This window comes from Gallus gallus, unplaced genomic scaffold, assembly GCF_016699485.2.
Source record: "Gallus gallus isolate bGalGal1 unplaced genomic scaffold, bGalGal1.mat.broiler.GRCg7b scaffold_98, whole genome shotgun sequence".
In the NCBI taxonomy this organism is placed as follows: Eukaryota; Metazoa; Chordata; class Aves; order Galliformes; family Phasianidae; genus Gallus; species Gallus gallus.
In genome coordinates this window covers 14,891-42,767 of record NW_024096050.1, presented here as the reverse complement: position 1 = coordinate 42,767, position 27,877 = coordinate 14,891, and the positions used below count along the sequence as shown (strand labels likewise).

Genomic DNA, 27,877 nt, shown 5'->3' with positions numbered 1-27,877 from the left:
TCAGAACGCCCCATTTGGGGCAAAAGCTTTAATTTTCGCTCACCGTTCCCCAATTTGGGGCCAAAGGCGCCGATTTTGGGGTGAAATCTCCCAATTTTGGGGCCGAAAGGTGGATTTGGGGGCGGCATTCCCCCAATGTGGGGCCGAATCCGCCCATTTCGGGGCGAAAAAGAAGGATTTTGGGGGCAAAACGGCCCCCAATTCGGGGGGAAATCCATCGCTTTTGGGGTCCGTCGCCCCAATTTGGGGCCAAACCTCCAATTTTGGGCTCAGAGTGCCCCAATTTGGGGCAAAAGTGCCCTTTTTTGGACATTCTGCATACATTTGGGGCCAAATCCCCCCATTTTGGGGCCATATCCCCCATTTTGAGGTGAAATCCCCCATTTTGGGGCCAAATCCCCCCATTTTGGGGCCATATCCCCCATTTTGGGGTGAAATCCCCCCATTTTGGGGTGAAATCCCCTCATTTTGGGGCCAAATCCCCCCAATTTGGGGCGAAATCCCCTCATTTTGGGGTGAAAGTCCCAATTTTGGGGCCAAATCCCCCATTTTGGGGTGAAATCCACCATTTTGGGTGAAATCCCCCCATTTTGGGGCCAAATCCCCCCAATTTGGGGCGAAATCCCCTCATTTTGGGGTGAAAGTCCCAATTTTGGGGCCAAATCCCCCATTTTGGGGTGAAATCCCCCATTTTGGGTGAAATCCCCCCATTTTGGGGCCAAATCCCCCCAATTTGGGGCAAAATCCCCTCATTTTGGGTTGAAATCCCCCATTTTGGGGTGAAAGTCCCCATTTTGGGGCGAAATCCCTCCATTTTGGGGTGAAATCCCCCATTTTGGGGTAAAAGTCCCCATTTTGGGGTGAAATCCCCCCATTTTGGGGCCAAATCCCCCCATTTTGGGGTGAAATCTCCCATTTTGGGGCCAAATCCCCCCATTTTGGGGCCAAATCCCCCCAATTTGGGGCAAAACCCCTCATTTTGGGGTGAAAGTCCCAATTTGGGGAGAAATCCCCCAATTTTGGGGTGAAATCCCCCATTTTGGGGCCAAATCCCCCCACTTTGGGGTGAAATTCCCCCATTTTGGGGTGAAATCCCCCATTTTGGGGCCAAATCCCCCCAATTTGGGGCGAAATCCCTCATTTTGGGGTGAAAGTCCCCATTTTGGGGTGAAATCCCCCAATTTTTGGGTGAAATCCCCCATTTTGGGGTGAAATTCCCCCATTTTGGGGTGAAATCTCCCCATTTTGGGACCAAATCCCCCCATTTTGGGGTGAAATCCCCCATTTTGGGGGTCGAACGCCCCCATTCCGGGGGTGAAATCTGAATTTGAGGGCAAAACCCCCCATTTTGGGGGTCAGAATTGGCGCCATTTGGGGCCAAAAGTGCTCCAATTTGGGGCCGTGCGGAAATGGCGCCAATTCCTCAGAACGTGATTGGCCAACGGAGGGGGCGGGGCTTTGGAGGGGGGGGCGTGGCTACACGGTAGCCCCACCCCCCCGTGGGGGGGGGGGGGGTCTTAAAGGGGCCGCGCCCCAATATTCAATGGGGTCCCCAAATCCCCCCCCCGGATTTTCGTGGTCCCCCATTCGAATTAATTAATTAATTTCCTGGAAACTGATCGGATGGGAGGGGGGGGGGGGTGGGGGGAGGGAAGGGGGCGGGGCCAATGGCGTTAAGCCCCGCCCCTTCCCCCCCTCCCCTCCCCCTCCCAAAATGAGCGATTTCACAGAAATCAGCAAAAAAATGACGGCGGATGGGAGGCTGATGACGTCACCGCCGAGGGCTTCCCCCGCCGACGGCGTCACTGCTGTGGGTCCCCCCGCGCTGACGTCACGGAGGCGGTGGGGGAGGGGCGGCGCGCGGAGCGGCGGCGCTTCAAAAGGAGGCGGAGCTACGCGGATTTGGGGTCACAAACAGTGGGATTTGGGGTCACAAACAGTGGGATTTGGGGGGAAAAAGGGGCATTTGGGGGAAAAGAGTGGGATTTGGGGTCAAAAAGGGGCATTTGGGGGGGAAACAGTGGGATTTGGGGTCAAAAACAGTGGGATTTGGGGGAAAACAGTGGGATTTGGGGTCACAAACAGTGGGATTTGGGGTCAAAAACAGTGGGATTTGGGGGTCAAACAGTGGGATTTGGGGGGAAACAGTGGGATTTGGGGGGAAACAGTGCGATTTGGGGTCACAAACAGTGGGATTTGGGGGAAAATAATGGGATTTGGGGGGAAACAGTGGGATTTGGGGTCACAAACAGTGGGATTTGGGGGAAAATAATGGGATTTGGGGGAAAAGAGTGGGATTTGGGGTCACAAACAGTGGGATTTGGGGGGAAACAGTGGGATTTGGGGGTCAAACAGTGGGATGTGGGGGAAAACAGTGGGATTTGGGGTCACAAACAGTGGGATTTGGGGGAAAATAATGGGATTTGGGGGAAAAGAGTGGGATTTGGGGTCACAAACAGTGGGATTTGGGGGGAAACAGTGGGATTTGGGGGAAAACAGTGGGATTTGGGGGAAAATAATGGGATTTGGGGGGAAACAGTGGGATTTGGGGTCACAAACAGTGGGATTTGGGGGGAAACAGTGGGATTTGGGGTCACAAACAGTGGGATTTGGGGGGAAACAGTGGGATTTGGGGGGAAATAGTGGGATTTGGGGTCACAAACAGTGGGATTTGGGGGAAAATAATGGGATTTGGGGGGAAACAGTGGGATTTGGGGTCACAAACAGTGGGATTTGGGGGAAAATAATGGGATTTGGGGGAAAACAGTGGGATTTGGGGGAAAATAATGGGATTTGGGGGGAAACAGTGGGATTTGGGGTCACAAACAGTGGGATTTGGGGGGAAACAGTGGGATTTGGGGGGAAACAGTGGGATTTGGGGTCACAAACAGTGGGATTTGGGGGAAAATAATGGGATTTGGGGGAAAACAGTGGGATTTGGGGGAAAATAATGGGATTTGGGGGGAAAATAATGGGATTTGGGGTCACAAACAGTGGGATTTGGGGGGAAACAGTGGGATTTGGGGGCAAACAGTGCGATTTGGGGTCACAAACAGTGGGATTTGGGGGGAAATAATGGGATTTGGGGGGAAATAGTGGGATTTGGGGTCACAAACAGTGGGATTTGGGGGAAAATAATGGGATTTGGGGGAAAACAGTGGGATTTGGGGTCACAAACAGTGGGATTTGGGGGGTGAAAAGGGCCATTTGGGGGAAAAGAGTGGGATACCGGGGAAAAGAGTGGGATTTGGGGGAAAAGAGTGGGATTTGGGGGCAAACAGTGGGATTTGGGGTCACAAACAGTGGGATTTGGGGTCACAAACAGTGGGATTTGGGGGGAAACAGTGGGATTTGGGGGAAAACAGTGGGATTTGGGGGGAAACAGTGGGATTTGGGGTCACAAACAGTGGGATTTGGGGGAAAAGAGTGGGATTTGGGGTCAAAAACAGTGGGATTTGGGGTGAAAAAGGGCCATTTGGGGGAAAAGAGTGGGATTTGGGGGTCAAACAGTGGGATTTGGGGTGAAAAAGGGGCATTTGGGGGAAAAGAGTGGGATTTGGGGGAATACAGTGGGATTTGGGGGTCAAACAGTGGGATCGGGGCTCTCATGTGGGGATCCGGGCTCAGATATGGGGTTTTGGGGTTCAGATATGGGGTTTTGGGGGATCAGATCAGGGTTTTGGGGTTCAGATCTGGGTCTTGGGGTTCAGATATGGGGTATTGGGCTTCAGATATGGGGTTTGGGGTTCGGATATGGGGTTTCTGGGATCAGATATGGGGTTTTGGGGCTCAGATACGGGGCTGTAGGTTCAGATATGGGGTTTGGGGGCTCAGATCTGGGTTTTGGGGTTCAGATATGGCGTTTCTGGGTTTAGATATGGGGTTTAGGGTTCAGATATGGGGTTTTGGCGCTCAGATACGGGGCTTTGGGAGTCAGATATGGGGTTTGGGGTTCAGATATGGGGTTTGGGGTTCAGATATGGGGTTCAGATATGGGGTTTGGGGGCTCAGATATGGGGTTTGGGGGCTCAGATATGGGGTTGCTGGGATCAGATCTGTGTTTTGGGGTTCAGATATGGGGTTTCTGGGTTCAGATCTGGGTTTTGGGGTTCAGATACGGGGCTCTAGGTTCAGATATGGGGTTTGGGGGTTCAGATATGGGGCTCTAGGTTCAGATATGGGATTTCGGGGCTCAGATATGGGTTTGGGGGTTCAGATATGGGGTTTCTGGGATCAGATCTGTGTTTTGGGGTTCAGATATGGGGTTTCTGGGATCAGATCTGTGTTTTGGGGTTCAGATATGGGGTCTCTGGGATCGGATATCGGTTTTGGGGTTCAGATATGGGGTTTCTGGGATCAGATCTGGGTTTTGGGGTTCAGATATGGGGTCTCTGGGATCGGATATCGGTTTTGGGGTTCAGATATGGGGTTCCGATATGGGGTTTGGGGGTTCAGATATGGGGTTTTGGCGCTCAGATACTGGGCTTTGGGAGTCAGATATGGGGTTTGGGGGTTCAGATATGGGGTTTGGGGTTCAGATATGGGGTTCAGATATGGGGTTTGGGGTTCAGATATGGGGTTCAGATATGGGGTTTGGGGGCTCAGATACGGGGCTGTAGGTTCAGATATGGGGTTTCTGGGATCAGATATGGGTTTTGGGGTTCAGATATGGGGTCTCTGGGATCAGATATCGGTTTTGGGGTTCAGACATGGGGTCTTGGGGTTCAGGTATGGGTTTTGGGGTTCAAATATGGGGTCCCGTGCCGCCCCCCCCCCCCCTACCTGCTCTCCGTGCCCCCCCCGCGGCAGCAGCGCCCGCGCCCGTTGGTGCTCCAGGTTGGGCAGCGCCGGATCCGCGCCCCAGCGCAGCAGCAGCCTCAGCAGCGCCTCCTGCTGGCCGCCGCGCAGCGCCGCCGCCATATGCAGAGCCGTGTGGCCGTGAGCCTGCGGGCAGCCGCGACCACCCACGTCAGCACCGCGCGGACACCACGCGGGGACACCACGGGGACCCCACGGGGACTCCACATAGACCCCACACAGACCCCACGGGGACCCCACGGGGACACACACAGACCCTACAGAGACCCCACAGAGACCCCACAGAGACCCCACGGGGACCCCACGGGGACCCCACGGGGACACACACGGACCCCACGGGGACTCCACGGGGACCCCACGGAGACTCCACATAGACCCCACGGGGACCCCACGGGGACACACACGGATCCCACGGAGACCCCACGGAGACTCCACATAGACCCCACACAGACCCCACGGGGACCCCACGGGGACACACGGACCCCACGGAGACCCCACGGGGACACACACAGACCCCACACAGACCCCACGGGGACACACACGGACCCCACGGAGACCCCACGGGGACCCCGCGGGGATACACGGAGACCCCACGGGGACCCCGCGGGGATACACAGAGACCCCACACAGACCCCACGGGGACCCCACGGAGACCCCACGGGGACACACACAGACCCCACACAGACCCTGCAGAGACCCCACAGCGACCCCACAGAGACCCCACGGGGACACATAGAGACCCCACGGGGACCCCACGGAGACCCCACGGGGACACACACAGACCCCACGGGGACACACACAGACCCCACACAGACCCCACGGGGACCCCACGGGGACCCCACACAGACCCCACGGGGACCCCACGGGGACACACACGGATCCCACACAGACCCCACACAGAGCCCACACAGACCCCACGGGGACACACAGAGACCCCACGGAGACCCCACAGAGACCCCACGGGGACCCCACGGGGACACACACAGAGCCCACACAGACCCCACACAGACCCCACGGGGACACACAGAGACCCCACGGAGACCCCACAGGGACACACGGAGACCCCACGGAGACCCCACGGGGACCCCACACAGACCCCACGGGGACACACACAGACCCCACACAGACCCCACGGGGACCCCACGGGGACACACACAGACCCCACGGAGACCCCACGGGGACCCCACGGAGACCCCACGGGGACACACACAGACCCCACACAGACCCCGCAGAGACCCCACAGCGACCCCACAGAGACCCCACGGGGACACATAGAGACCCCACGGGGACCCCACGGAGACCCCACGGGGACACACAGAGACCCCACGGGGACACATAGAGACCCCACGGGGACCCCACGGAGACCCCACGGGGACACATAGAGACCCCACGGGGACCCCACGGGGACCCCACACAGACCCCACGGACACACACAGACACACAGCGGCACATGGGGACACGTAGGGACACACAGAGACCCCGTAAGGACCCATTGGGACACATAGGGACACACAGGGACCCATTGGGACACATAGAGACCAATAGAGACCCACAGAGACCCACTGGGACCCATAGGGACACATAGGGACCCATAGGGACACATAGAGACCCATAGGAACACTTAGGGACACATAGGGACACATAGAGACCCATAGAGACCCACAGAGATCCATAGGGACACATAGGGACCCATAGGGACCCACAGGGACACATAGAGACCAATAGAGACCCACAGAGACCCACTGGGACACAGAGGGGCACACAGAGACACACAGGGACAGACAGGGACACACAGGGAGACATTGGGACCCACAGAGACCCATAGGGACCCATAGAGACCCCATAGAACCCATAGGGACCCATAGAGACCCCATAGAACCCATAGGGACCCATAGGGACACAAAGGGACACACAGAGGGGCACATGGGGACACGTAGGGACACACAGAGACCCCGTAAGGACCCATAGGGACACAAAGGGACACACAGGGACCCATTGGGACCCATAGGGACACATAGGGGCACACAGAGACCCCATAAGGACCCCATAGAAACCCATAGGAACCCCATAGAGACACACAGGGACACACAGAGACCCATAGCGACACACAGCGATACATAGGGACCCATAGGGACACATCGAGACCCCATAAGGACCCCATAGAAACCCACAGGGACACCATACAGACACATAGGGACACATAGAGACCCCATAGGACCCATAGGGACCCATAAAGACCCATAGGGCCCCACAGCCACCCCATAGCTCTCACCCCACAGCCCCTGCCCCACAGACACCCCATAGATGGAAACCCCACAGTCCTCCTTGGTGCCCAAACCAACCCGCAGAGCCCCACAAATCCCCTCCAGACCCCATAACAGCCCCACAGCCGCCCCATAGATGCCCCATAACCGCCCCACAGCCACCCCATAGCTCTCACCCCACAGCCCCCCCATAGACACCCCATAGATGGAAACCCCACAGTCTTCCTTGGTGCCCAAACCAACCCGCAGAGCCCCACAAATCCCCTCCAGACCCCATAACAGCCCCACAGCCGCCCCACAGCCGCCCCATAGCCTCCCCACAGCCCCTGCCCCACAGCCACCCCATAGATGCCCCATAGCCGCCCCATATCCTCCCCACAGCCCCCCCATAGATGGAAACCCCACAGTCCTCCTCGGTGCCCAAACCAACCCACAGAGCCCCACAAATCCCCTCCAGACCCCATAACAGCCCCACAGCCGCCCCATAGCCGCCCCACAGCCCCTGCCCCACAGCCACCCCATAGATGCCCCATAGCCGCCCCATATCCTCCCCACAGCCCCCCCATAGATGGAAACCCCACAGTCCTCCTCGGTGCCCAAACCAACCCGCAGAGCCCCACAAACCCCCTCCAGACCCCATAACTGCCCCACAGCCGCCCCATAGGTGCCCCATAACCGCCCCACAGCTGCCCCATAGCCGCCCCACAGCCCCTGCCCCATAGACACCACATAGCCTCCCCACAGCCCCTGCCCCACAGCCCCCCCCATAGATGGAAACCCCACAGTCCTCCTCGGTGCCCAAACCAACCCACAGAGCCCCACAAACCCCCTCCAGACCCCATAACCTCCCCACAGCCGCCCCATAACCGCCCCACAGCTGCCCCACAGCTGCCCCACAGCCGCCCCACAGCCACCCCATAGCTCTCACCCCACAGCCCCCCCATAGATGGAAACCCCACAGTCCTCCTCGGTGCCCAAACCAACCCACAGAGCCCCACAAATCCCCTCCAGACCCCATAACAGCCCCACAGCCACCCCACAGCCGCCCCATAGCCGCCCCACAGCCCCTGCCCCACAGCCACCCCATAGATGCCCCATAGCCGCCCCATATCCTCCCCACAGCCCCCCCATAGATGGAAACCCCACAGTCCTCCTCGGTGCCCAAACCAACCCGCAGAGCCCCACAAACCCCCTCCAGACCCCATAACCGCCCCACAGCCGCCCCACAGCCGCCCCACAGCCGCCCCATAGGCACCTGCATGTTGACCAGGCGTGCCCCCCCCCCGGGGTGGCGCAGGAGGAGCTGAGCCAGGCTGAGGTTCCCCCCCCGCACGGCGATGTGCAGTGGGGTCAGACTGCTCTTGGAGTCCTGTGGGGCGGGACGGCACTTGTGGGGCGCCCCACAGCGTCGCAGGGGGACAGAGAGCCACGGGGAGACACAGAGGGACCCACACAGAGACCCACAGAGCCCAAAAGAACCCCACGGAGAACCCATAGGGACCCACAGGCACCACAGACGCATTGGGACCCATAGAGGCCCACAGATCCCATAAAGACCCACAGAGACCCATAGAGACCCATAGGAACCCACAGAGAGACCCACAGAGACCCATAGAGACCCATAGGGACCCATAGGAACCCATATAGAGACCCCCAGAGACCCCATAGAGACCCACAGGAACCCACAGAGAGACCCACAGAGACCCACAGGGACACACAGATCCCATAAAGACCCATAGAGACCCATAGGGACCCATAGGGACCCATAGAGAGACCCCCAGTGACCCCATAGAGACCCCAAAGAGACCCCAGAGAGACCCACAGACCCCATAAAGACCCCCAGAGACCTGTAGGGACACCCCATAGAGACCCCCAGAGACCCCATAGAGACCCCCCAGAGACCCCCACAGACCTCATAAAGACCTACAGAGACCCATAGATCCCATAAAGACCCCCAGAGACCCCATAGAGACCCCCCAGAGACCCCACAGACCTCATAAAGACCTACAGAGACCCACAGATCCCATAAAGACCCCCAGAGACCCCATAGAGACCCCCAGAGACCCCCCAGAGACCCACAGACCCCATAAAGCCCTACAGAGACCCCATAGACCTCATAAAGACCTACAGAGACCCATAGATCCCATAAAGACCCACAGAGAGAGTCCCAGAGACCCCAGAGAGACCCCCAGAGACCCCACAGACCCCATAAAGCCCTACAGAGACCCCAGAGACCTCATAAAGACCTACAGAGACCCATAGATCCCATAAAGACCCCCAGAGAGACCCCCAGAGATCCCATAGAGACCCCCAGAGACCCCATAGAGACCCCCAGAGACCCCCCAGAGACCCACAGACCCCATAAAGCCCTACAGAGACTCCATAGACCTCATAAAGACCTACAGAGACCCGTAGATCCCATAAAGACCCCCAGAGAGAGTCCCAGAGACCCCATAGAGACCCCCAGAGACCCCATAGAGACCCCCAGAGAGACCCCCAGAGACCCCACAGACCTCATAAAGACCTACAGAGACCCCATAGACCTCATAGAGACCTACAGAGACCCATAGATCCCATAAAGACCCACAGAGACCTGCAGGGACACCCCATAGAGACCCACAGAGACCCCACAGAGACCCCAAAGAGACCCACAGACCCCATAGCCCTACAGAGACCGATAAAGCCCTACAGAGACCCCATAGACCTCATAAAGACCTACAGAGACCCATAGATCCCATAAAGACCCCCAGAGAGAGTCCCAGAGACCCCATAGAGACCCCCAGAGACCCCAGAGAGACCCCCCCGAGACCCCCAGCTCCCCCCGCCCCACACCTGGCTGGCGGGGTCGGCCCCCATACTCAGAAGGATTTGGACGCAGCGCAGTCGGGTTTGGGGGGTGGGATTTTGGGGTCCCCCCCCCTGCAGGGCTGCGGTGTGGGCCAGGGCAGCGCAGTGCAGCGGGGTCTGACCTGGGGGGGGGGGGCAGCCCCAAAAAGGGGGGGGTTCACCCCGAATCCGAGGGAACCCCCCCCCAAGGGGACCCCCAAAGCATCCGTACAGGCGACCCCCCCCTCCCAAATCCCCTAAAAGTTCCCCCAAGAGCCCCCCTCCCCCTCCCAAATCCCCTAAAAGGACCCCCCAACAGCCCCGCCCAAAGTGGGGGCGCCCCCTGCAGAGTTTGGGGGGAGGGGGGGGGGGCCGTTCAGACCCCCAAAATGGGGATTTTCACCCCAAATCTCGGGGGAGCACCCAAAGCACCCCAATATATTTCACCCCCCCCCAAGAATCCCCTAAAAGGTTCCCCCCGACGACCCCCCCCCCCCAAAACCGAGGACCCCCACGGACCCCAAAGCCCCCAAACATGTGGACCCCCCCAACCCCAAACCATGACCCCCCCCCCCCCCAATAACCCCCAAATGGGGGCCCACCCCGGGGTGCCCCACAGCTGCCGCCCTCCTCCCCACAACCCCATCATTTGGGGACCCCCCCCCCCCGACCCCCCCACCTTCGAAGTTCCGCGCCTCCACATTCACGGGGACCCCCGACGTCATCACAGCCTGGGGGGAAAGGGGGGGGGGGTGAAATTTGGGCTCCTTCCCTCCCCCCCTTTTGGGGTCCCTCCCCCCCCCCGTAGGGCAGTTTTGGGGTCCCTCTCCCCCCATAGAGCAATTTTGGGGTCCCTCCCCCCCCCCCCATCGGGCATTTTTGGGGTCCCTCCCCCCCACCATAGGGCAGTTTTGGGGTCCTCCACGCGTTCGGGACCCCCATAGGGCGGTTTTGGGGTCCCTCTCCCCCCATAGAGCAATTTTGGGGTCCCTCCCCCCCACCGTAGGGCAGTTTTGGGGTCCTCCACGCGTTTGGGTGCCCCCATAGGGCGGTTTTGGGGTCCCTCCCCCCCCATAGGGCGGTTTTGGGGTCCCTCCCCCCTCCCCATCGGGCATTTTTGGGGTCCCTCCCCCCCACCGTAGGGCAGTTTTGGGGTCCTCCACGCGTTTGGGTGCCCCCATAGGGCGGTTTTGGGGTCCCTCTTCCCCCATAGAGCAATTTTGGGGTCCCTCCCCCCCCCATCGGGCATTTTTGGGGTCCCTCCCCCCCTCCATAGGGCAGTTTTGGGGTCCTCCACGCGTTCGGGATCCCCATAGGGCGGTTCTGGGGTCCCTCTCCCCCCATAGAGCAATTTTGGGGTCCCTCCCCCCCCCCCATCGGGCATTTTTGGGGTCCCTCCCCCCCACCGTAGGGCAGTTTTGGGGTCCTCCACGCGTTTGGGTGCCCCCATAGGGCGGTTTTGGGGTCCCTCTCCCCCCATAGGGCATTTTTGGGGTCCCTCTCCCCCCATAGGGCAGTTTTGGGGTCCCTCTCTCCCCATAGGGCAGTTTTGGGGTCCCTCCTCACCCCCATAGGGCATTTTTAGGGTCCCTCTCCCCCCTTAGGACGGTTTTGGGGTCCCTCTCCCCCCATAGGGCGGTTTTGGGGTCCTCCACGCATTTAAGTCCCCCCATAGGGCATTTTTGGGGTCCCTCTCCCCCCGTAGGGCGGTTTTGGGGTCCCTCTCCCCCCCCATAGGGCAGTTTTGGGGTCCCCCTCCCCCCATAGGGCAGTTTTGGGGTCCCCCCCCGTAGGGCGGTTTTGGGGTCCCTCCCCCCCCCCCCATAGGGCGGTTTTGGGGTCCCCCTCCCCCCATAGGGCAGTTTTGGGGTCCCCCCCCGTAGGGCGGTTTTGGGGTCCCTCCCCCCCCCCCCCATAGGGCGGTTTTGGGGTCCCTTCCCCCCCCCCCATAGGGCATTTTTGGGGTCCCTCTCCCCCTCCGTAGGGCAGTTTTGGGGTCCCCCTCCCCCCCCCATAGGGCAGGTTTGGGGTCCCCCTCCCCCCGTAGGGCGGTTTTGGGGTCCCTCCCCCCCCCCATAGGGCGGTTTTGGGGTCCCCCTCCCCCCATAGGGCATTTTTGGGGTCCCTCTCCCCCCGTAGGGCGGTTTTGGGGTCCCTCTCCCCCCCCATAGGGCAGTTTTGGGGTCCCCCTCCCCCCATAGGGCAGTTTTGGGGTCCCCCCCCGTAGGGCGGTTTTGGGGTCCCTCCCCCCCCCCCATAGGGCGGTTTTGGGGTCCCCCTCCCCCCATAGGGCAGTTTTGGGGTCCCCCCCCGTAGGGCGGTTTTGGGGTCCCTCCCCCCCCCCCCCATAGGGCGGTTTTGGGGTCCCTTCCCCCCCCCCCATAGGGCATTTTTGGGGTCCCTCTCCCCCTCCGTAGGGCAGTTTTGGGGTCCCCCTCCCCCCCCCATAGGGCAGGTTTGGGGTCCCCCTCCCCCCGTAGGGCGGTTTTGGGGTCCCTCCCCCCCCCCATAGGGCGGTTTTGGGGTCCCCCTCCCCCCATAGGGCAGTTTTGGGGTCCCCCCCCGTAGGGCGGTTTTGGGGTCCCTCCCCCCCCCCCCATAGGGCGATTTTGGGGTCCCCCTCCCCCCATAGGGCAGTTTTGGGGTCCCTCCCCCCCCCCATAGGGCGATTTTGGGGTCCCCCTCCCCCCATAGGGCAGTTTTGGGGTCCCCCCCCGTAGGGCAGTTTTGGGGTCCCTCCCCCTCCCCCCGTAGGGCGGTTTTGGGGTCCCTCCCCCCCCCCCCCATAGGGCGATTTTGGGGTCCCCCTCCCCCCATAGGGCAGTTTTGGGGTCCCCCCCCGTAGGGCAGTTTTGGGGTCCCCCTCCCCCCCCCATAGGGCAGTTTTGGGGTCCCTCCCCCCCCCCCATAGGGCGGTTTTGGGGTTACCTGCAGTACCGCCGGCAGCCCATAGGCGGCGCCCAAATGCAGCGCGGTGCGCCCCGCGTGGTCCGCCGCGTTGGGATCGGCGCCCACCGCGATGAGGTCCCGCAGCACCGCGGGCGCCGCCGCCGCCGCCGCCACCAACAGCGGCGTCTGCGGGGGGGGGGGGGGGCATTACAGACCGGTACGGACCGGAATAGACCGGTATAGACCGGCATAGACCGGTATAGGCCAGCATAGAACGATATAGACCACTACACACCAGTATAGACCGGTATAGACCTGTATAGACCGGTATAGACCAACATAGACCAGTATAGACTGGTATAGGCCAGCATAGACCAGTATAGACCGCTATAGACCACTATAGACTGGTATAGACCAGCATATACCAGTATAGATCGGTATAGACCACTATAGACTGGTATAGACCAGTATAGACCGGTATAGACTGCTATAGACCGATATAGACCACTGTACACCAGTATAGACCAGTATAGACTGGTATAGACCAGCATACACTGGTATAGACCACTATAGACCGGTATAGACCGGCATAGACCAGTATAGACCACTACACACCAGTATAGACCAGTGTAGACTGGTATAGACCAGCATACACCGGTATAGACCGGTATAGACCTGTATAGACCACTACAGACCAGTATAGGCCGCTATAGACTAGTATAGACTGGTATAGACGAGCATACACCGGTATAGACCAGTATAGACCACTATAGACCGGTATAGACCGCTATAGACCAGTATAGACCACTATAGACCAGTATAGAATGCTATAGACCAGTATAGACTGGTATATGCCAGCATAGACCAGAATAGACCGGTATAGACCAGCATACACCGGTATAGACCACTATAGACCAGAATAAACCGGTATAGACCAGCATAGACCGGTATAGACCAGTATAGACCAGCATAGACCAGAATAGACCGATATAGACCACTATACACCAGTATAGACCAGTGTAGACTAGTATTGACCAGCATACACCAGTATAGACCTGTATAGACCTGTATAGACCACTATAGACTGGTATGGACCGGCATAGACCGGTATAGACTGGTATAGACTGATATAGACCGCTATACACCAGTATAGACCAGTATAGACTGCTGTAGACCAGCATATACCGGTATAGACCTGTATAGACCACTATAGACCGGTATAGACCACTATAGACCGGTATAGACCACTATAGACCGGTATAGACCACAATAGACCGGTATAGGCCAGCATAGACCAGTATAGACTGCTATAGACCAGTATAGACTGGTATAGACCAGCATACACCAGTATAGACCGCTATAGACCACTATAGACTGGTATAGACTGGTATAGGCCAACATAGACCGGTATAGACTGGTATAGAGCAGCATACACCGGTATAGACCGGTATAGACCACTATAGACCGCTATCAGCCCATTATCAGCCCATTATCAGCCCGTTATCAGCCCGTGATCAGCCCGTTATTAGACCTTAATTAGGCGCTGCAGCCCCACCTTTCCGCGGTGCTCAGCCCGTTATCAGCCCGTTATCAGCCCGTTATCAGCCCGTTATCAGCCCATTATCAGCCCCCAATCAGCCCTCAATCAGCCCCTCATTAGCCCATTGTAATTAGCCCGTAATGAGCCCACCTTTCCGCGGTGCTCAGCCCGTTATCAGCCCGTTATCAGCCCGTTATCAGCCCATTATCAGCCCCCAATCAGCCCTCAATCAGCCCCTCATTAGCCCATTGTAATTAGCCCGTAATGAGCCCACCTTTCCGCGGTGCTCAGCCCCCAATCAGCCCCTCATTAGCCCATTATCAGCCCGTAATTAGCCGGTAATGAGCCCACCTTTCCGCGGTGCTCAGCCCGCAATCAACCCCTCATTAGCCCATTATCAGCCCGTAATGAGGCCGTAATTAGCCGGTAATGAGCCCAGCTTTCCGCGGTGCTCAGCCCCTCATTAGCCCATTATCAGCTCGTAATTAGCCCGTAATTAGCCCGTAATGAGCCCACCTTTCCGCGGTGCTCAGCCCGTTATCAGCCCCCAATCAGCCCGTTATCAATCAGCCCATCATTAGCCCATTATCAGCCCGTAATTAGCCCGTAATGAGCCCACCTTTACCTCGGTGCTCAGCCCGTTATCAGCCCGCAATCAGCCCCTCATTAGCCCATTATCAGCCCGTAATTAGCCCACCTTTCCGCGGTGCTCAGCCCGCAATCAGCCCCTCATTAGCCCATTATCAGCCCGTAATTAGGCCGTAATGAGCCTGTAATGAGCCCACCTTTCCGCGGTGCTCAGCCCGTTATCAGCCCGTTATCAATCAGCCCCGCATTAGCCAATTATCAGCCCGTAATTAGCCGGTAATGAGCCCACCTTTCCGCGGTGCTCAGCCCCTCATTAGCCCATTATCAGCCCGTAATTAGCCCGTAATTAGCCGGTAATGAGCCCACCTTTCCGCGGTGCTCAGCCCGTTATCAGCCCGCAATCAGCCCCTCATTAGCCCCTTATCAGCCCGTAATTAGCCGGTAATGAGCCCACCTTTCCGCGGGGCTCAGCCCCTCATTAGCCCATTATCAGCCCGTAATGAGGCCGTAATTAGCCGGTAATGAGCCCACCTTTCCGCGGTGCTCAGCCCGTTATCAGCCCCCAATCAGCCCGTTATCAATCAGCCCCTCATTAGCCCATTATCAGCCCGTAATTAGCCCGTAATGAGCCCGTAATGAGCCCACCTTTCCGCGGTGCTCAGCCCGATATCAGCCCGCAATTAGCCCCTCATTAGCCCCTTATCAGCCCGTAATTAGCCGGTAATGAGCCCACCTTTCCGCGGTGCTCAGCCCCTCTTTAGCCCCTTATCAGCCCGTAATGAGGCCGTAATTAGCCGGTAATGAGCCCACCTTTCCGCGGTGCTCAGCCCGCAATCAGCCCATCATTAGCCCATTATCAGCCCGTAATGAGGCCGTAATTAGCCGGTAATGAGCCCAGCTTTCCGCGGTGCTCAGCCCCTCATTAGCCCATTATCAGCCCGTAATTAGCCCGTAATTAGCCGGTAATGAGCCCACCTTTCCGCGGTGCTCAGCCCCTCATTAGCCCATTATCAGCCCGTAATTAGCCCGTAATTAGCCCGTAATGAGCCCACCTTTCCGCGGCGCTCAGCCCGTTATCAGCCCGCAATCAGCCCCTCATTAGCCCATTATCAGCTCGTAATGAGGCCGTAATGAGCCCACCTTTCCGCGGTGCTCAGCCCCTCATTAGCCCATTATCAGCTCGTAATTAGCCCGTAATTAGCCGGTAATGAGCCCACCTTTCCGCGGTGCTCAGCCCGTTATCAGCCCCCAATCAGCCCGTTATCAATCAGCCCCTCATTAGCCCATTATCAGCCCGTAATGAGGCCGTAATTAGCCGGTAATGAGCCCACCTTTCCGCGGTGCTCAGCCCCTCATTAGCTCATTATCAGCCCGTAATTAGGCCGTAATTAGCCGGTAATGAGCCCACCTTTCCGCGGTGCTCAGCCCCTCATTAGCCCATTATCAGCTCGTAATTAGCCCGTAATTAGCCGGTAATGAGCCCACCTTTCCGCGGTGCTCAGCCCGCAATCAGCCCCTCATTAGCCCCTTATCAGCCCGTAATTAGCCGTTAATGAGCCCACCTTCCCGCGGTGCTCAATCAGCCCCTCATTAGCCCCTTATCAGCCCGTAATTAGCCCGTAATTAGCCGGTAATGAGCCCACCTTCCCGCGGTGCTCGCGCAGCTCGAGGCGCCCCATGGCGCCGTACAGCTCCGCAGCCGCGCGGCTCGCAGCGCGCAGCCCCCGCGCACACAGCACGTGCAGCAGGCTGCGGGGGGGGGACATGGGGTTAGGGGGGGAATGGGGGGGATGGGGGGTTATGGGGGGTTATGGGGGGCAATGGGGGGGATGGGGGCGGGGAGATGGGGGTTATGGGGGGTTATGGGGGGGGACATGGGGGGAATGGGGGGTTATGGGGGGTTATGGGGGGGAATGGGGGGTTATGGGGGGTTATGGGGGGGGACATGGGGGGGTTATGGGGGGTTATGGGGGGGGACATGGGGGTTATGGGGGTTATGGGGGGTTATGGGGGGTTATGGGGGGGATGGGGGCGGGGAGATGGGGGTTATGGGGGGTTATGGGGGGGGACATGGGGGGAATGGGGGGTTATGGGGGGTTATGGGGGGGAATGGGGGGTTATGGGGGGTTATGGGGGGGGACATGGGGGGGTTATGGGGGGTTATGGGGGGGGACATGGGGGTTATGGGGGTTATGGGGGGTTATGGGGGGTTATGGGGGGGATGGGGGCGGGGAGATGGGGGTTATGGGGGGTTATGGGGGGGGACATGGGGGGAATGGGGGGTTATGGGGGGTTATGGGGGGGAATGGGGGGTTATGGGGGGTTATGGGGGGGGACATGGGGGGGTTATGGGGGGTTATGGGGGGGGACATGGGGGTTATGGGGGTTATGGGGGTTATGGGGGGTTATGGGGGGGATGGGGGGGGGACATGGGGGTTATGGGGGGTTATGGGGGGGGACATTGGGGAAAGGGGGGGTTATGGGGGTTATGGGGGGGATGGGGGGTTATGGGGGGGTTAAGGGGGGTTATGGGGGGTTATGGGGGGTTATGGGGGGGGACATGGGGGTTATGGGGGGTTATGGGGGGTTATGGGGGGTTATGGGGGGGATGGGGGGTTATGGGGGGGGACATGGGGGTTATGGGGGAGAATGGGGGGTTATGGGGGGGGGACATGGGGGTTATGGGGGGTTATGGGGGGTTATGGGGGGTTATGGGGGGGATGGGGGGTTATGGGGGGGGGACATGGGGGTTATGGGGGGTTATGGGGGGTTATGAGGGGGAATGGGGGGGGACATGGGGGTTATGGGGGGTTATGGGGGGTTATGGGGGGGGACATGGGGGTTATGGGGGGTTATGGGGGGGATGGGGGGTTATGGGGGGGGGACATGGGGGTTATGGGGGGTTATGGGGGGTTATGGGGGGGATGGGGGGTTATGGGGGGGGACATGGGGGTTATGGTGGGTTATGGGGGGATGGGGGGGGGACATGGAGGTTATGGGGGGGATGGGGGGTTATGGGGGGTTATGGGGGGTTATGGGGGGTTATGGGGGGGAATGGGGGGGATGGGGGGTTATGGGGGGGGACATGGGGGTTATGGGGGGTTATGGGGGGTTATGGGGGGTTATGGGGGGGATGGGGGTTATGGGGGGGGGACATGGGGGTTATGGGGGGGACATGGGGGTTATGGGGGGTTATGGGGGGTTATGAGGGGGAATGGGGGGGGGACATGGGGGTTATGGGGGGTTATGGGGGGTTATGGGGGGGGACATGGGGGTTATGGGGGTTATGGGGGGTTATGGGGGGGGGACAGGGGGGTTATGGGGGGTTATGGGGGGATGGGGGGGAATGGGGCGATGGGGGGGGAATTATGGGGGGGAGGATGGGGGGGGAAGGGGGGGGATGGGGGGATGGGTGGGATGGGGGGTTATGGGGGTTTATGGGGGGGACATGGGGTTATGGGGGGTTATGGGGGGGAATGGGGGGGTTATGGGGGGGAATTATGGGGGGTTATGGGGGTTATGGGGGGGAACGGGGGGGGGACATGGGGGTTATGGGGGGTTATGGGGGGTTATGGGGGGGGGACATGGGGGTTATGGGGGGGATGGGGGGTTATGGGGGGTTATGGGGGGGGGACATGGGGGTTATGGGGGGTTATGGGGGGTTATGGGGGGGGGACATGGGGGTTATGGGGGGTTATGGGGGTTATGGGGGGGAATGGGGGGTTATGGGGGGTTATGGGGGGTTATGGGGGGGGGACATGGGGGTTATGGGGGGTTATGGGGGGTTATGGGGGGGATGGGGGGTTACGGGGGGGAATGGGGGGGATGGGGGGTTATGGGGGGGGACATCGGGGTTATGGGGGGTTATGGGGGGTTATGGGGGGGGACATGGGGGTTATGGGGGGTTATGGAGGGTTATGGGGGGGATGGGGGGTTATGGGGGGTTATGGGGGGGAATGGGGGGGGGACATGGGGGTTATGTGGGGTTATGGGGGTTATTGGGGGGGAATGGGGGGTTATGGGGGGTTATGGGGGGGGAATGGGGGGGTTATGGGGGGTTATGGGGGGTTATGGGGGGGGACATGGGGGTTATGGGGGGTTATGGGGGGTTATGGGGGACATGGGGGTTATGGGGGGTTATGGGGGGTTATGGGGGGTTATGGGGGGAATGGGGGGTTATGGGGGGTTATGGGGGTTATGGGGGGGGGACATGGGGGTTATGGGGGGTTATGGGGGGTTATGGGGGGGATGGGGGGTTATGGGGGGGGGACATGGGGGTTATGGGGGGTTATGGGGGGTTATGGGGGGGTTATGGGGGGGGTTATGGGGGAGAATGGGGGGTTATGGGGGGGGACATGGGGGTTATGGGGGGTTATGGGGGGTTATGGGGGGGAATTATGGGGGGTTATGGGGGGGGACATGGGGGTTATGGGGGGGAATTATGGGGGGTTATGGGGGGGGACATGGGGGTTATGGGGGGTTATGGGGGGTTATGGGGGGGATGGGGGGTTATGGGGGGTTATGGGGGACATGGGGGTTATGGGGGGTTATGGGGGGTTATGGGGGGTTATGGGGGGGGACATGGGGGTTATGGGGGGTTATGGGGGGTTATGGGGGGGTTATGGGGGGGTTATGGGGGAGAATGGGGGGTTATGGGGGGTTATGGGGGGGAATTATGGGGGGTTATGGGGGGGGGACATGGGGGTTATGGGGGGGAATTATGGGGGGTTATGGGGGGGGGACATGGGGGTTATGGGGGGTTATGGGGGGTTATGGGGGGTTATGGGGGGGATGGGGGGTTATGGGGGGTTATGGGGGGGGGACATGGGGGTTATGGGGGGTTATGGGGGGTTATGGGGGGGATGGGGGTTATGGGGGGCAATGGGGGAGTTATGGGGAAATGGGGGGTTATGGGGGGGGTATGGGGGAAATGGGGGGTTATGGGGGGATGGGGGTTTATGGGGGGTTTTGGGGGGGATGGGGGGAATGGGGGAGAATGGGGGGAAAGGAGGGAAAAGGGGGGAAAAGGGGGGGATTATGGGGGGAATTTGGGGTCACGGGGGCACCTCAGGGGGCGCTGAGCCCGCAGCCCCACTCAGTGACCCCCAATGCCCCCCCCACTGCCCCCCATTGACTCCCAATGCCCCCCCAACCCCACGGCCCCTACATAACCCCACTGACCCCCAACCCCACTGCCCCTACATAACCCCACTGCCCCTCCATAACCCCACTGCCCCTACATAACCCCACTGCCCCCCAACCCCACTGCCCCTACATAACCCCACTGCCCCCCAACCCCACTGACCCTACATAACCCCACTGACCCTCCATAACCCCACTGCCCCCCAACCCCACTGACCCTACATAACCCCACTGACCCTCCATAACCCCACTGCCCCCCAACCCCACTGCCCCCACTGACCCTCCATAACCCCCCCAACCCTACTGCCCCTACATAACCCCACTGCCCCTACATAACCCCACTGCCCCTCCATAACCCCACTGACCCTACATAACCCCACTGCCCCCCAACCCCACTGCCCCTACATAACCCCACTGCCCCCCAACCCCACTGACCCTACATAACCCCACTGACCCTCCATAACCCCACTGCCCCCCAACCCCACTGCCCCCACTGACCCTCCATAACCCCCCCAACCCTACTGCCCCTACATAACCCCACTGACCCTACATAACCCCACTGCCCCCCAACCCCACTGCCCCTACATAACCCCACTGCCCCCCAACCCCACTGCCCCTACATAACCCCACTGCCCCCCAACCCCACTGCCCCTACATAACCCCACTGCCCCTACATAACCCCACTGCCCCTCCATAACCCCACTGACCCTACATAACCCCACTGCCCCCCAACCCCACTGCCCCTACATAACCCCACTGCCCCCCAACCCCACTGACCCTACATAACCCCACTGACCCTCCATAACCCCACTGCCCCCCAACCCCACTGCCCCCACTGACCCTCCATAACCCCCCCAACCCTACTGCCCCTACATAACCCCACTGCCCCTACATAACCCCACTGCCCCTACATAACCCCACTGACCCTACATAACCCCACTGACCCCACTGACCCTACATAACCCCATTGCCCCTACATAACCCCCACTGCCCCCACTGCCCCCACATAACCCCACTGACCCCCCAACCCCACTGACCCCACATAACCCCACTGCCCCCCAACCCCACTGCCCCTACATAACCCCACTGCCCCCCACTACCCCCAACCCCACTGACCCTACATAACCCCACTGACCCTCCATAACCCCACTGCCCCCCAACCCCACTGCCCCCCAACCCCACTGACCCCACATAACCCCACTGACCCCACTGACCCTCTATAACCCCCCCAACCCCACTGCCCCTACATAACCCCACTGCCCCCCAACCCCACTGCCCCTACATAACCCCACTGCCCCCCAACCCCACTGCCCCTACATAACCCCACTGCCCCCCAACCCCACTGCCCCTACATAACCCCACTGCCCCCCAACCCCACTGCCCCCACTGACCCTCCATAACCCCCCCAACCCTACTGCCCCTACATAACCCCACTGCCCCTACATAACCCCACTGCCCCTCCATAACCCCACTGACCCTACATAACCCCACTGACCCCACTGACCCTACATAACCCCATTGCCCCTACATAACCCCCACTGCCCCTACATAACCCCCACTGCCCCCACTGCCCCCACATAACCCCACTGACCCCCCCAACCCCACTGACCCCACATAACCCCACTGCCCCCCAACCCCACTGCCCCTACATAACCCCACTGCCCCCCACTACCCCCAACCCCACTGCCCCTACATAACCCCACTGACCCTCCATAACCCCACTGCCCCCCAACCCCACTGCCCCCCAACCCCACTGACCCCACATAACCCCACTGACCCCACTGACCCTCTATAACCCCCCCAACCCCACTGCCCCTACATAACCCCACTGCCCCCCAACCCCACTGCCCCTACATAACCCCACTGCCCCTACATAACCCCGCTGACCCCACTGCCCCTACATAACCCCCCTGCCCCCCAACCCCACTGCCCCTACATAACCCTACTGACCCTACATAACCCCCACTGCCCCCACTGACCCTCCATAACCCCACTGCCCCTACATAACCCCACTGACCCCACTGACCCTCCATAACCCCACTGCCCCTACATAACCCCACTGCCCCTACATAACCCCCACTGCCCCCACTGACCCCACATAACCCCACTGCCCCCCAACCCCACTGACCCCACATAACCCCACTGCCCCTACATAACCCCACTGCCCCCCACTGCCCCCCAACCCCACTGCCCCTACATAACCCCACTGCCCCCCAACCCCACTGCCCCCCAACCCCACTGACCCCACATAACCCCACTGCCCCTACATAACCCCACTGACCCCCAACCCCACTGCCCCTACATAACCCCACTGACCCTACATAACCCCACTGCCCCCCAACCCCACTGCCCCCCCAACCCCACTGACCCTACAAACCCTCCCGCCCCCCACTGACCCCACTGCCCCTCCATAACCCCACTGCCCCCCAACCCCACTGCCCCTACATAACCCCACTGCCCCCACTGCCCCTACATAACCCCACTGCCCCCACTGACCCTACATAACCCCACTGCCCCTACATAACCCCACTGCCCCCCCAACCCCACGGCCCCTACATAACCCCACTGCCCCCCAACCCCACTGCCCCTACATAACCCCACTGCCCCTCCATAACCCCACTGCCCCTACATAACCCCACTGACCCCACTGACCCTCCATAACCCCCCAACCCCACTGCCCCTCCATAACCCCACTGCCCCTATATAACCCCCCCCGCCCCACTGCGCCCCACATACGTGTCCCCGTCCTCGTCCTGCCGCAGCAGCTCATTTGGGGGCACACAGCGCAGCGCCGCCCGCGCGGCCGACAGCTCCTCGGGGTCGGGATTGGGGTCGGCATTGGGGTCGGCATTGGGGTCGGGGTCCGCACCCCCCCCCGTGTCCCCCACATCCACCAAAGGGAGCGCCCAGGAGGGGCCGGGGGGGGCGGCCTGCGGGAATGGGGCTGGGGGTCACACGGAGGCCCCAATGCCCCCCACCCCAATACCCCCCACTGACCCCATAACCTGCCCCAATACCCCCCTACTCCCCACTGACCCCATAACCCACCCCACTGACCCCATAACCTGCCCCAACACCCCCCCACCCCAATGCCCCCCATTGACCCCATAACCTGCCCCAATGCCCCCCCACTGACCCCATAATCTGCCCCAATGCCCCCCCACCCCACCCCATTGACCCTATAACCTGCCCTTCTGACCCCATAAACTGCCCCAATGCCCTCCCACTAACCCATAACCTGCCCCAATACCCCCCCACCCCCCATTGACCCCATAATCTGCCCCAATGCCCCCCCACTGACCCCATAACCTGCCCCAATACCCCCCCACTGACCCCATAACCTGCCCCAATACCCCCCTACTCCCCACTGACCCCATAACCCACCCCACTGACCCCATAACCTGCCCCAACACCCCCCCACCCCAATGCCCCCCATTGACCCCATAACCTGCCCCAATGCCCCCCCACTGACCCCATAATCTGCCCCAATGCCCCCCCACCCCACCCCATTGACCCTATAACCTGCCCTTCTGACCCCATAAACTGCCCCAATGCCCTCCCACTAACCCATAACCTGCCCCAATACCCCCCCCACCCCCCATTGACCCCATAATCTGCCCCAATGCCCCCCCACTGACCCCATAACCTGCCCCAATGCCCCCCACTGACCCCATAACCTGCCCCAATACCCCCCCACCCCCCATTGACCCCATAACCTGCCCCTAATGCCCCCCCACTGACCCCACTGACCCCATAACCTGCCCCGCTGCCCCCCCACTGACCCCATAACCTGCCCCAATGCCCCCCCACCCCCCACTGACCCCATAACCTGCCCCTAATGCCCCCCCACCCCCCACTGACCCCATAACCTGCCCCAATGCCCCCCCACTGACCCCATAACCTGCCCCAATACCCCCCCACCCCCCATTGACCCCATAACCTGCCCCAATGCCCCCCCTCTGACCCCATGACCCGCCCCAATGCCCCCTCACTGACCCCATAACCTGCCCCTAATGCCCCCCCACCCCCCACTGACCCCATAACCTGCCCCAATGCCCCCCCACTGACCCCATAACCTGCCCCAATACCCCCCCACCCCCCACTGACCCCATAACCTGCCCCACTGACCCCATAACCTGCCCCACTGCCCCCCCACCCCCCCACTGACCCCATAACCTGCCCCACTGCCCCCCCACCCCACCCCATTGATCCCCACCTCACCCCACTGCCACCCACCACATCCCATCGACCCCACACTGTGCCCCATTGACCCCACCCTTAACCCCATATCCCCCCCTGCCCCCATAACCCCAACTGTCCCCCCCTTCCTCCCCCATCCGGCCCCACAGACCCCATTGCTGCCCCCCCTTTGGTTCTCACTCACCTGAGCACCCCCTATAGGTGGGGGTCCGACCCCATAAGCGCCCCCCGGGATCCCATAGGACACAGTGGGGGCCGGGGGGGGGCCGGGCCAGGAGAGAGCGGCAGATGGGGACGGGATGGGGGCGCCTGTGGGGAGAGGGGGTGGGGGATATGGGATATAGGATAGGGGATATAGGATATGGGATATGGGGTGTGGGATATGGGATGTGGGATATGGGATGTGGGGGTGGGATGTGGGAGGTGGGATATGGGGGTGTGGGGTTGGGGTGGGGGATATGGGGTGTGGGGTGGGGGATATGGGGTGTGGGATATGGGAGGTGGGATACAGGATATAGGATATGGGATATAGGATATGGGGGTGGGATGTGGGAGGAGGGGTATAGGATATGGGATGTGGGATATGGGGGGTGGGGTTGGGGTGGGGGATATGGGGTGTGGGATATGGGGTGTGGGGTTGGGGTGGGGGATATGGGGTGTGGGGTGGGGGATATGGGATATAGGATATGGGATATGGGGGGGGGACGTGGGATGTAGCATGTAGGATATAGGATATGAGGGTGGGAGGTGGGATATGGGATATAGGATATGGGATGTGGGATATGGGGGGTGGGGTTGGGGTGGGGGATATGGGGGTGGGATATGGGATATGGAGTGTGGGATATGGGGTCTATAGAATGTAAGAGCTATAGGATATAGGATCCATAGGATATAGGTCCATAAGATATAGGGGCTATAGGATATAGGGTCCATAGGATATAGGGCTATAGGATATAGGGGCTATGGGGGCTATAGGGACCATAGGGTCTCTAGAGGATATAGGGGCTATAGGACATGGGCTATAGGATATAGGGTCCATAGGATATAGGGGCTATAGGATATAGGAGCTATAGGGTCTATAGGAAATAGGGTCTGTAGAAAATAAGGTCTATAGGATATAGGGGCCATAGGATATAGGGTCTATAGGGTCCATAGAATATAGGGTCTATAGCATATAGGGTCCATAGGATATAGGGGCTATAGGGTCTATAGGAAATAGGGTCTGTAGGAAATAAGGTCTATAGGATATAGGGGCTATAGGATATAGGGTCCATAGAATATAGGGTCCATAGGATATAGGGGCTATAGGCTATAGGGGTATAGGATATAAGGGCCATAGGATATAGGGTCTATAGGGTCCATAGAATATAGGGTCTATAGCATATAGGGTCCGTAGGATATAGGGGCTATAGGGTCTATAGGAAATAGGGTCTGTAGGAAATAAGGTCTATAGGATATAGGGGCTATAGAATATAGGATCTATAGGATATAGGGGCTATAGGATATAGGGGTATAGGATATAGGGGCCATCGGATATAAGGGCTATAGGGTCGATAGGAAATCGGGTCTATAGGATGTATAGGGGCTATAGGATATAGGCTGTATAGGATATAGGGGCTATAGGATATAGGGGCTACAGGATATAGGGGTATAGGATATAGGGTCCATAGGATATAGGGTCTATAGGATCCATAGAATATAGGGTCTATAGCATATAGGGTCCATAGGATATAGGGGCTATAGGGTCTATAGGAAATAGGGTCTGTAGGAAATAAGGTCTATAGGATAAAGGGGCTATAGGATATAGGGTCCATAGGATATAGGGGCTATAGGATATAGGGGCTATAGGACACGGGCTATAAGATATAGGGTCTATAAGATATAGGCTGTATAGGATATAGGGGCTATAGGATATAGGATCTATAGGATATAGGGGTATAGGATATAGGGTCCATAGGATATAGGGGCTATAGGATATAGGGGCTATAGGACACGGGCTATAAGATATAGGGTCTATAAGATATAGGCTGTATAGGATATAGGGGCTATAGGATATAGGATCTATAGGATATAGGGCTATAGGATATAGGGTCCATAGGATATAGGGTCCATAGGATATAGGGGCTATAGGGTGTTTGGGGTCTATAGGGCGCATGGGGTCTCTGGGTGTGCCCACTCACCGCCGCTGTCCCCGTGGCTCCGCCCCCGCGCCCCCCGCCCGCCCCGCATCCCCTCCAGGAGTTCCTTCACCGTGCGGGGGGGGGGCGGCGGCGCGCGCCCACCTGCGTGGGGATGGGGGGGGGGGGGGGGGGGGGGAGGGGGGACACGCGTGGGTGGGGGAACCCTCCGCTGTGACGTCACGGGGTTCCCCCCGCCTCCGCGCTGTGACGTCACGGGGATGCCCTGCGGGGATTTCCCCCCTCCCTCCTCCCACGGCCGCACGTGGGGAAACCCCCGCGGGGGGACCTTAAAGGGACAGAGCCCTCCTTAAAGTCTCTCTTAAAGGGCCAGCGGCCCATTCCAGCCCCCTCCCTTAAAGGGCCAGCGCCCCATTCCCATCTCTCTTCAAGGGCCGGCGTCCCTTTCCCACCTCTCTTAAAGGGCCAGCACCCCCTCCCAGTTCCCTTAAAGGGCCAGCTCCGAGTTGCCAAGTCTCTTAAAGGACCAGCGTCCCATTTCCAGCTCCATCTCTCTTAAAGGGCCAACACCCCGCTCAAGCCGCTCTTAAAGAGCCGGCCGCCCATTCCCAACTCTCTTAAAGGGCCAGCGACCTCCTCCCTCCGCCCTTAAAGGGCCAGTACCCCCCCCCAGCTCTCTTAAAGGGCCCGCATTCCCCTTCCTGCTCTCTTAAAGGGCCACAGTCCCACTCCCCGCTCTCTTAAAGGGCCCGCGTACCTCTGTGGGGCCGCATGTCTCCGTCGCGAGTTGCAAATGGGGCCGGTGTGGCCCCGGGGGCCGTTATAGCGGGGGGGAGGTGACACCGCAGTGACGGCGACATTGGGGGGGGCGGGGTTAGGGGGTGCGGGGACAGCCGGGTTCCCCCGGGTGACGTCACGGGTGGGCCGCCCCCGCGTGATGTCAGCGGAGCCTTTTGCAGAAGCGTGTCCCCCCTCCACGTGCCACCGCGGGCCGCGGGCCCTTTAAGGGCTTTCCCACGTCCCCCCCACCAGAGGGGCGCGGGCCCTTTAAGGGCTTTCCCACGTCCCCCCCCACCAGAGGGGCGCGGGCCCTTTAAGGGGGGGTGGGGAGGGGAGGGGATCCCAGTGTGCAATGGGGGGGAATTGGGGGTCCTGGGGGGATTCTGGGGGGCCGTGGAGGCACTCAGGGATCTTTGGGGACATCGGGGGTTCCCCCTCCTGACCCCCATTTCCCCCCCGAGACCCCCATTCCCCCCCCCCGAGACCCCTCTTTCCCCCCCCCGAGACCCCCAATTCCCCCCCCCCGAGACCCCCATTTCCCCCCTCCGAGACCCCCATTCCCCCCCCCCGAGACCCCCAATTCCCCCCCCCTCCCCCCAGACCCCCATTTCCCCCCCCCGAGACCCCCATTTCCCCCCCCCATTTTTCCATCTCTGCCCCCTCCAACAAATTAATTAATGGTGGGGCTTTTT

The 27,877-nt window shown here is 60.0% G+C and overlaps 1 protein-coding gene across 1 annotated transcript; it reads right to left on the bottom strand.

Annotated features, from left to right (window-relative positions):
• LOC112530071 (NF-kappa-B inhibitor delta-like) lies at window positions 1-27,623 on the bottom strand. The gene is made up of 11 exons (XM_040657293.1): window positions 27,163-27,623; window positions 26,448-26,549; window positions 24,452-24,576; window positions 22,804-22,997; window positions 16,569-16,674; window positions 12,837-12,983; window positions 10,588-10,639; window positions 9,915-10,051; window positions 8,338-8,451; window positions 4,783-4,944; window positions 1-1,892 (listed from the first exon to the last, which is right to left on the bottom strand). The coding sequence occupies exons 1-11, from the start codon at window positions 27,263-27,265 to the stop codon at window positions 1,803-1,805; spliced, it is 1,332 nt and encodes a 443-aa protein (XP_040513227.1). The 5' UTR covers window positions 27,266-27,623; the 3' UTR covers window positions 1-1,802.
• Window positions 27,624-27,877: the final 254 nt, after the last annotated feature.

Bases quoted from the DNA above. Each gene is read 5' to 3' on its own strand.
- LOC112530071 (XM_040657293.1), bottom strand. From the start codon at position 27,265: ATGTCGCCGTCACTGCGGTGTCACCTCCCCCCCGCTATAACGGCCCCC. The intron at 10,640-12,836 runs GTAACCCCAAAA...CTTTCCCCCCAG, and splicing joins GGCTGCCGGCGGTACTGCAG to GCTGTGATGACGTCGGGGGT. The intron at 4,945-8,337 runs GTGCCTATGGGG...GGCTGCCCGCAG, and splicing joins CACGCCTGGTCAACATGCAG to GCTCACGGCCACACGGCTCT.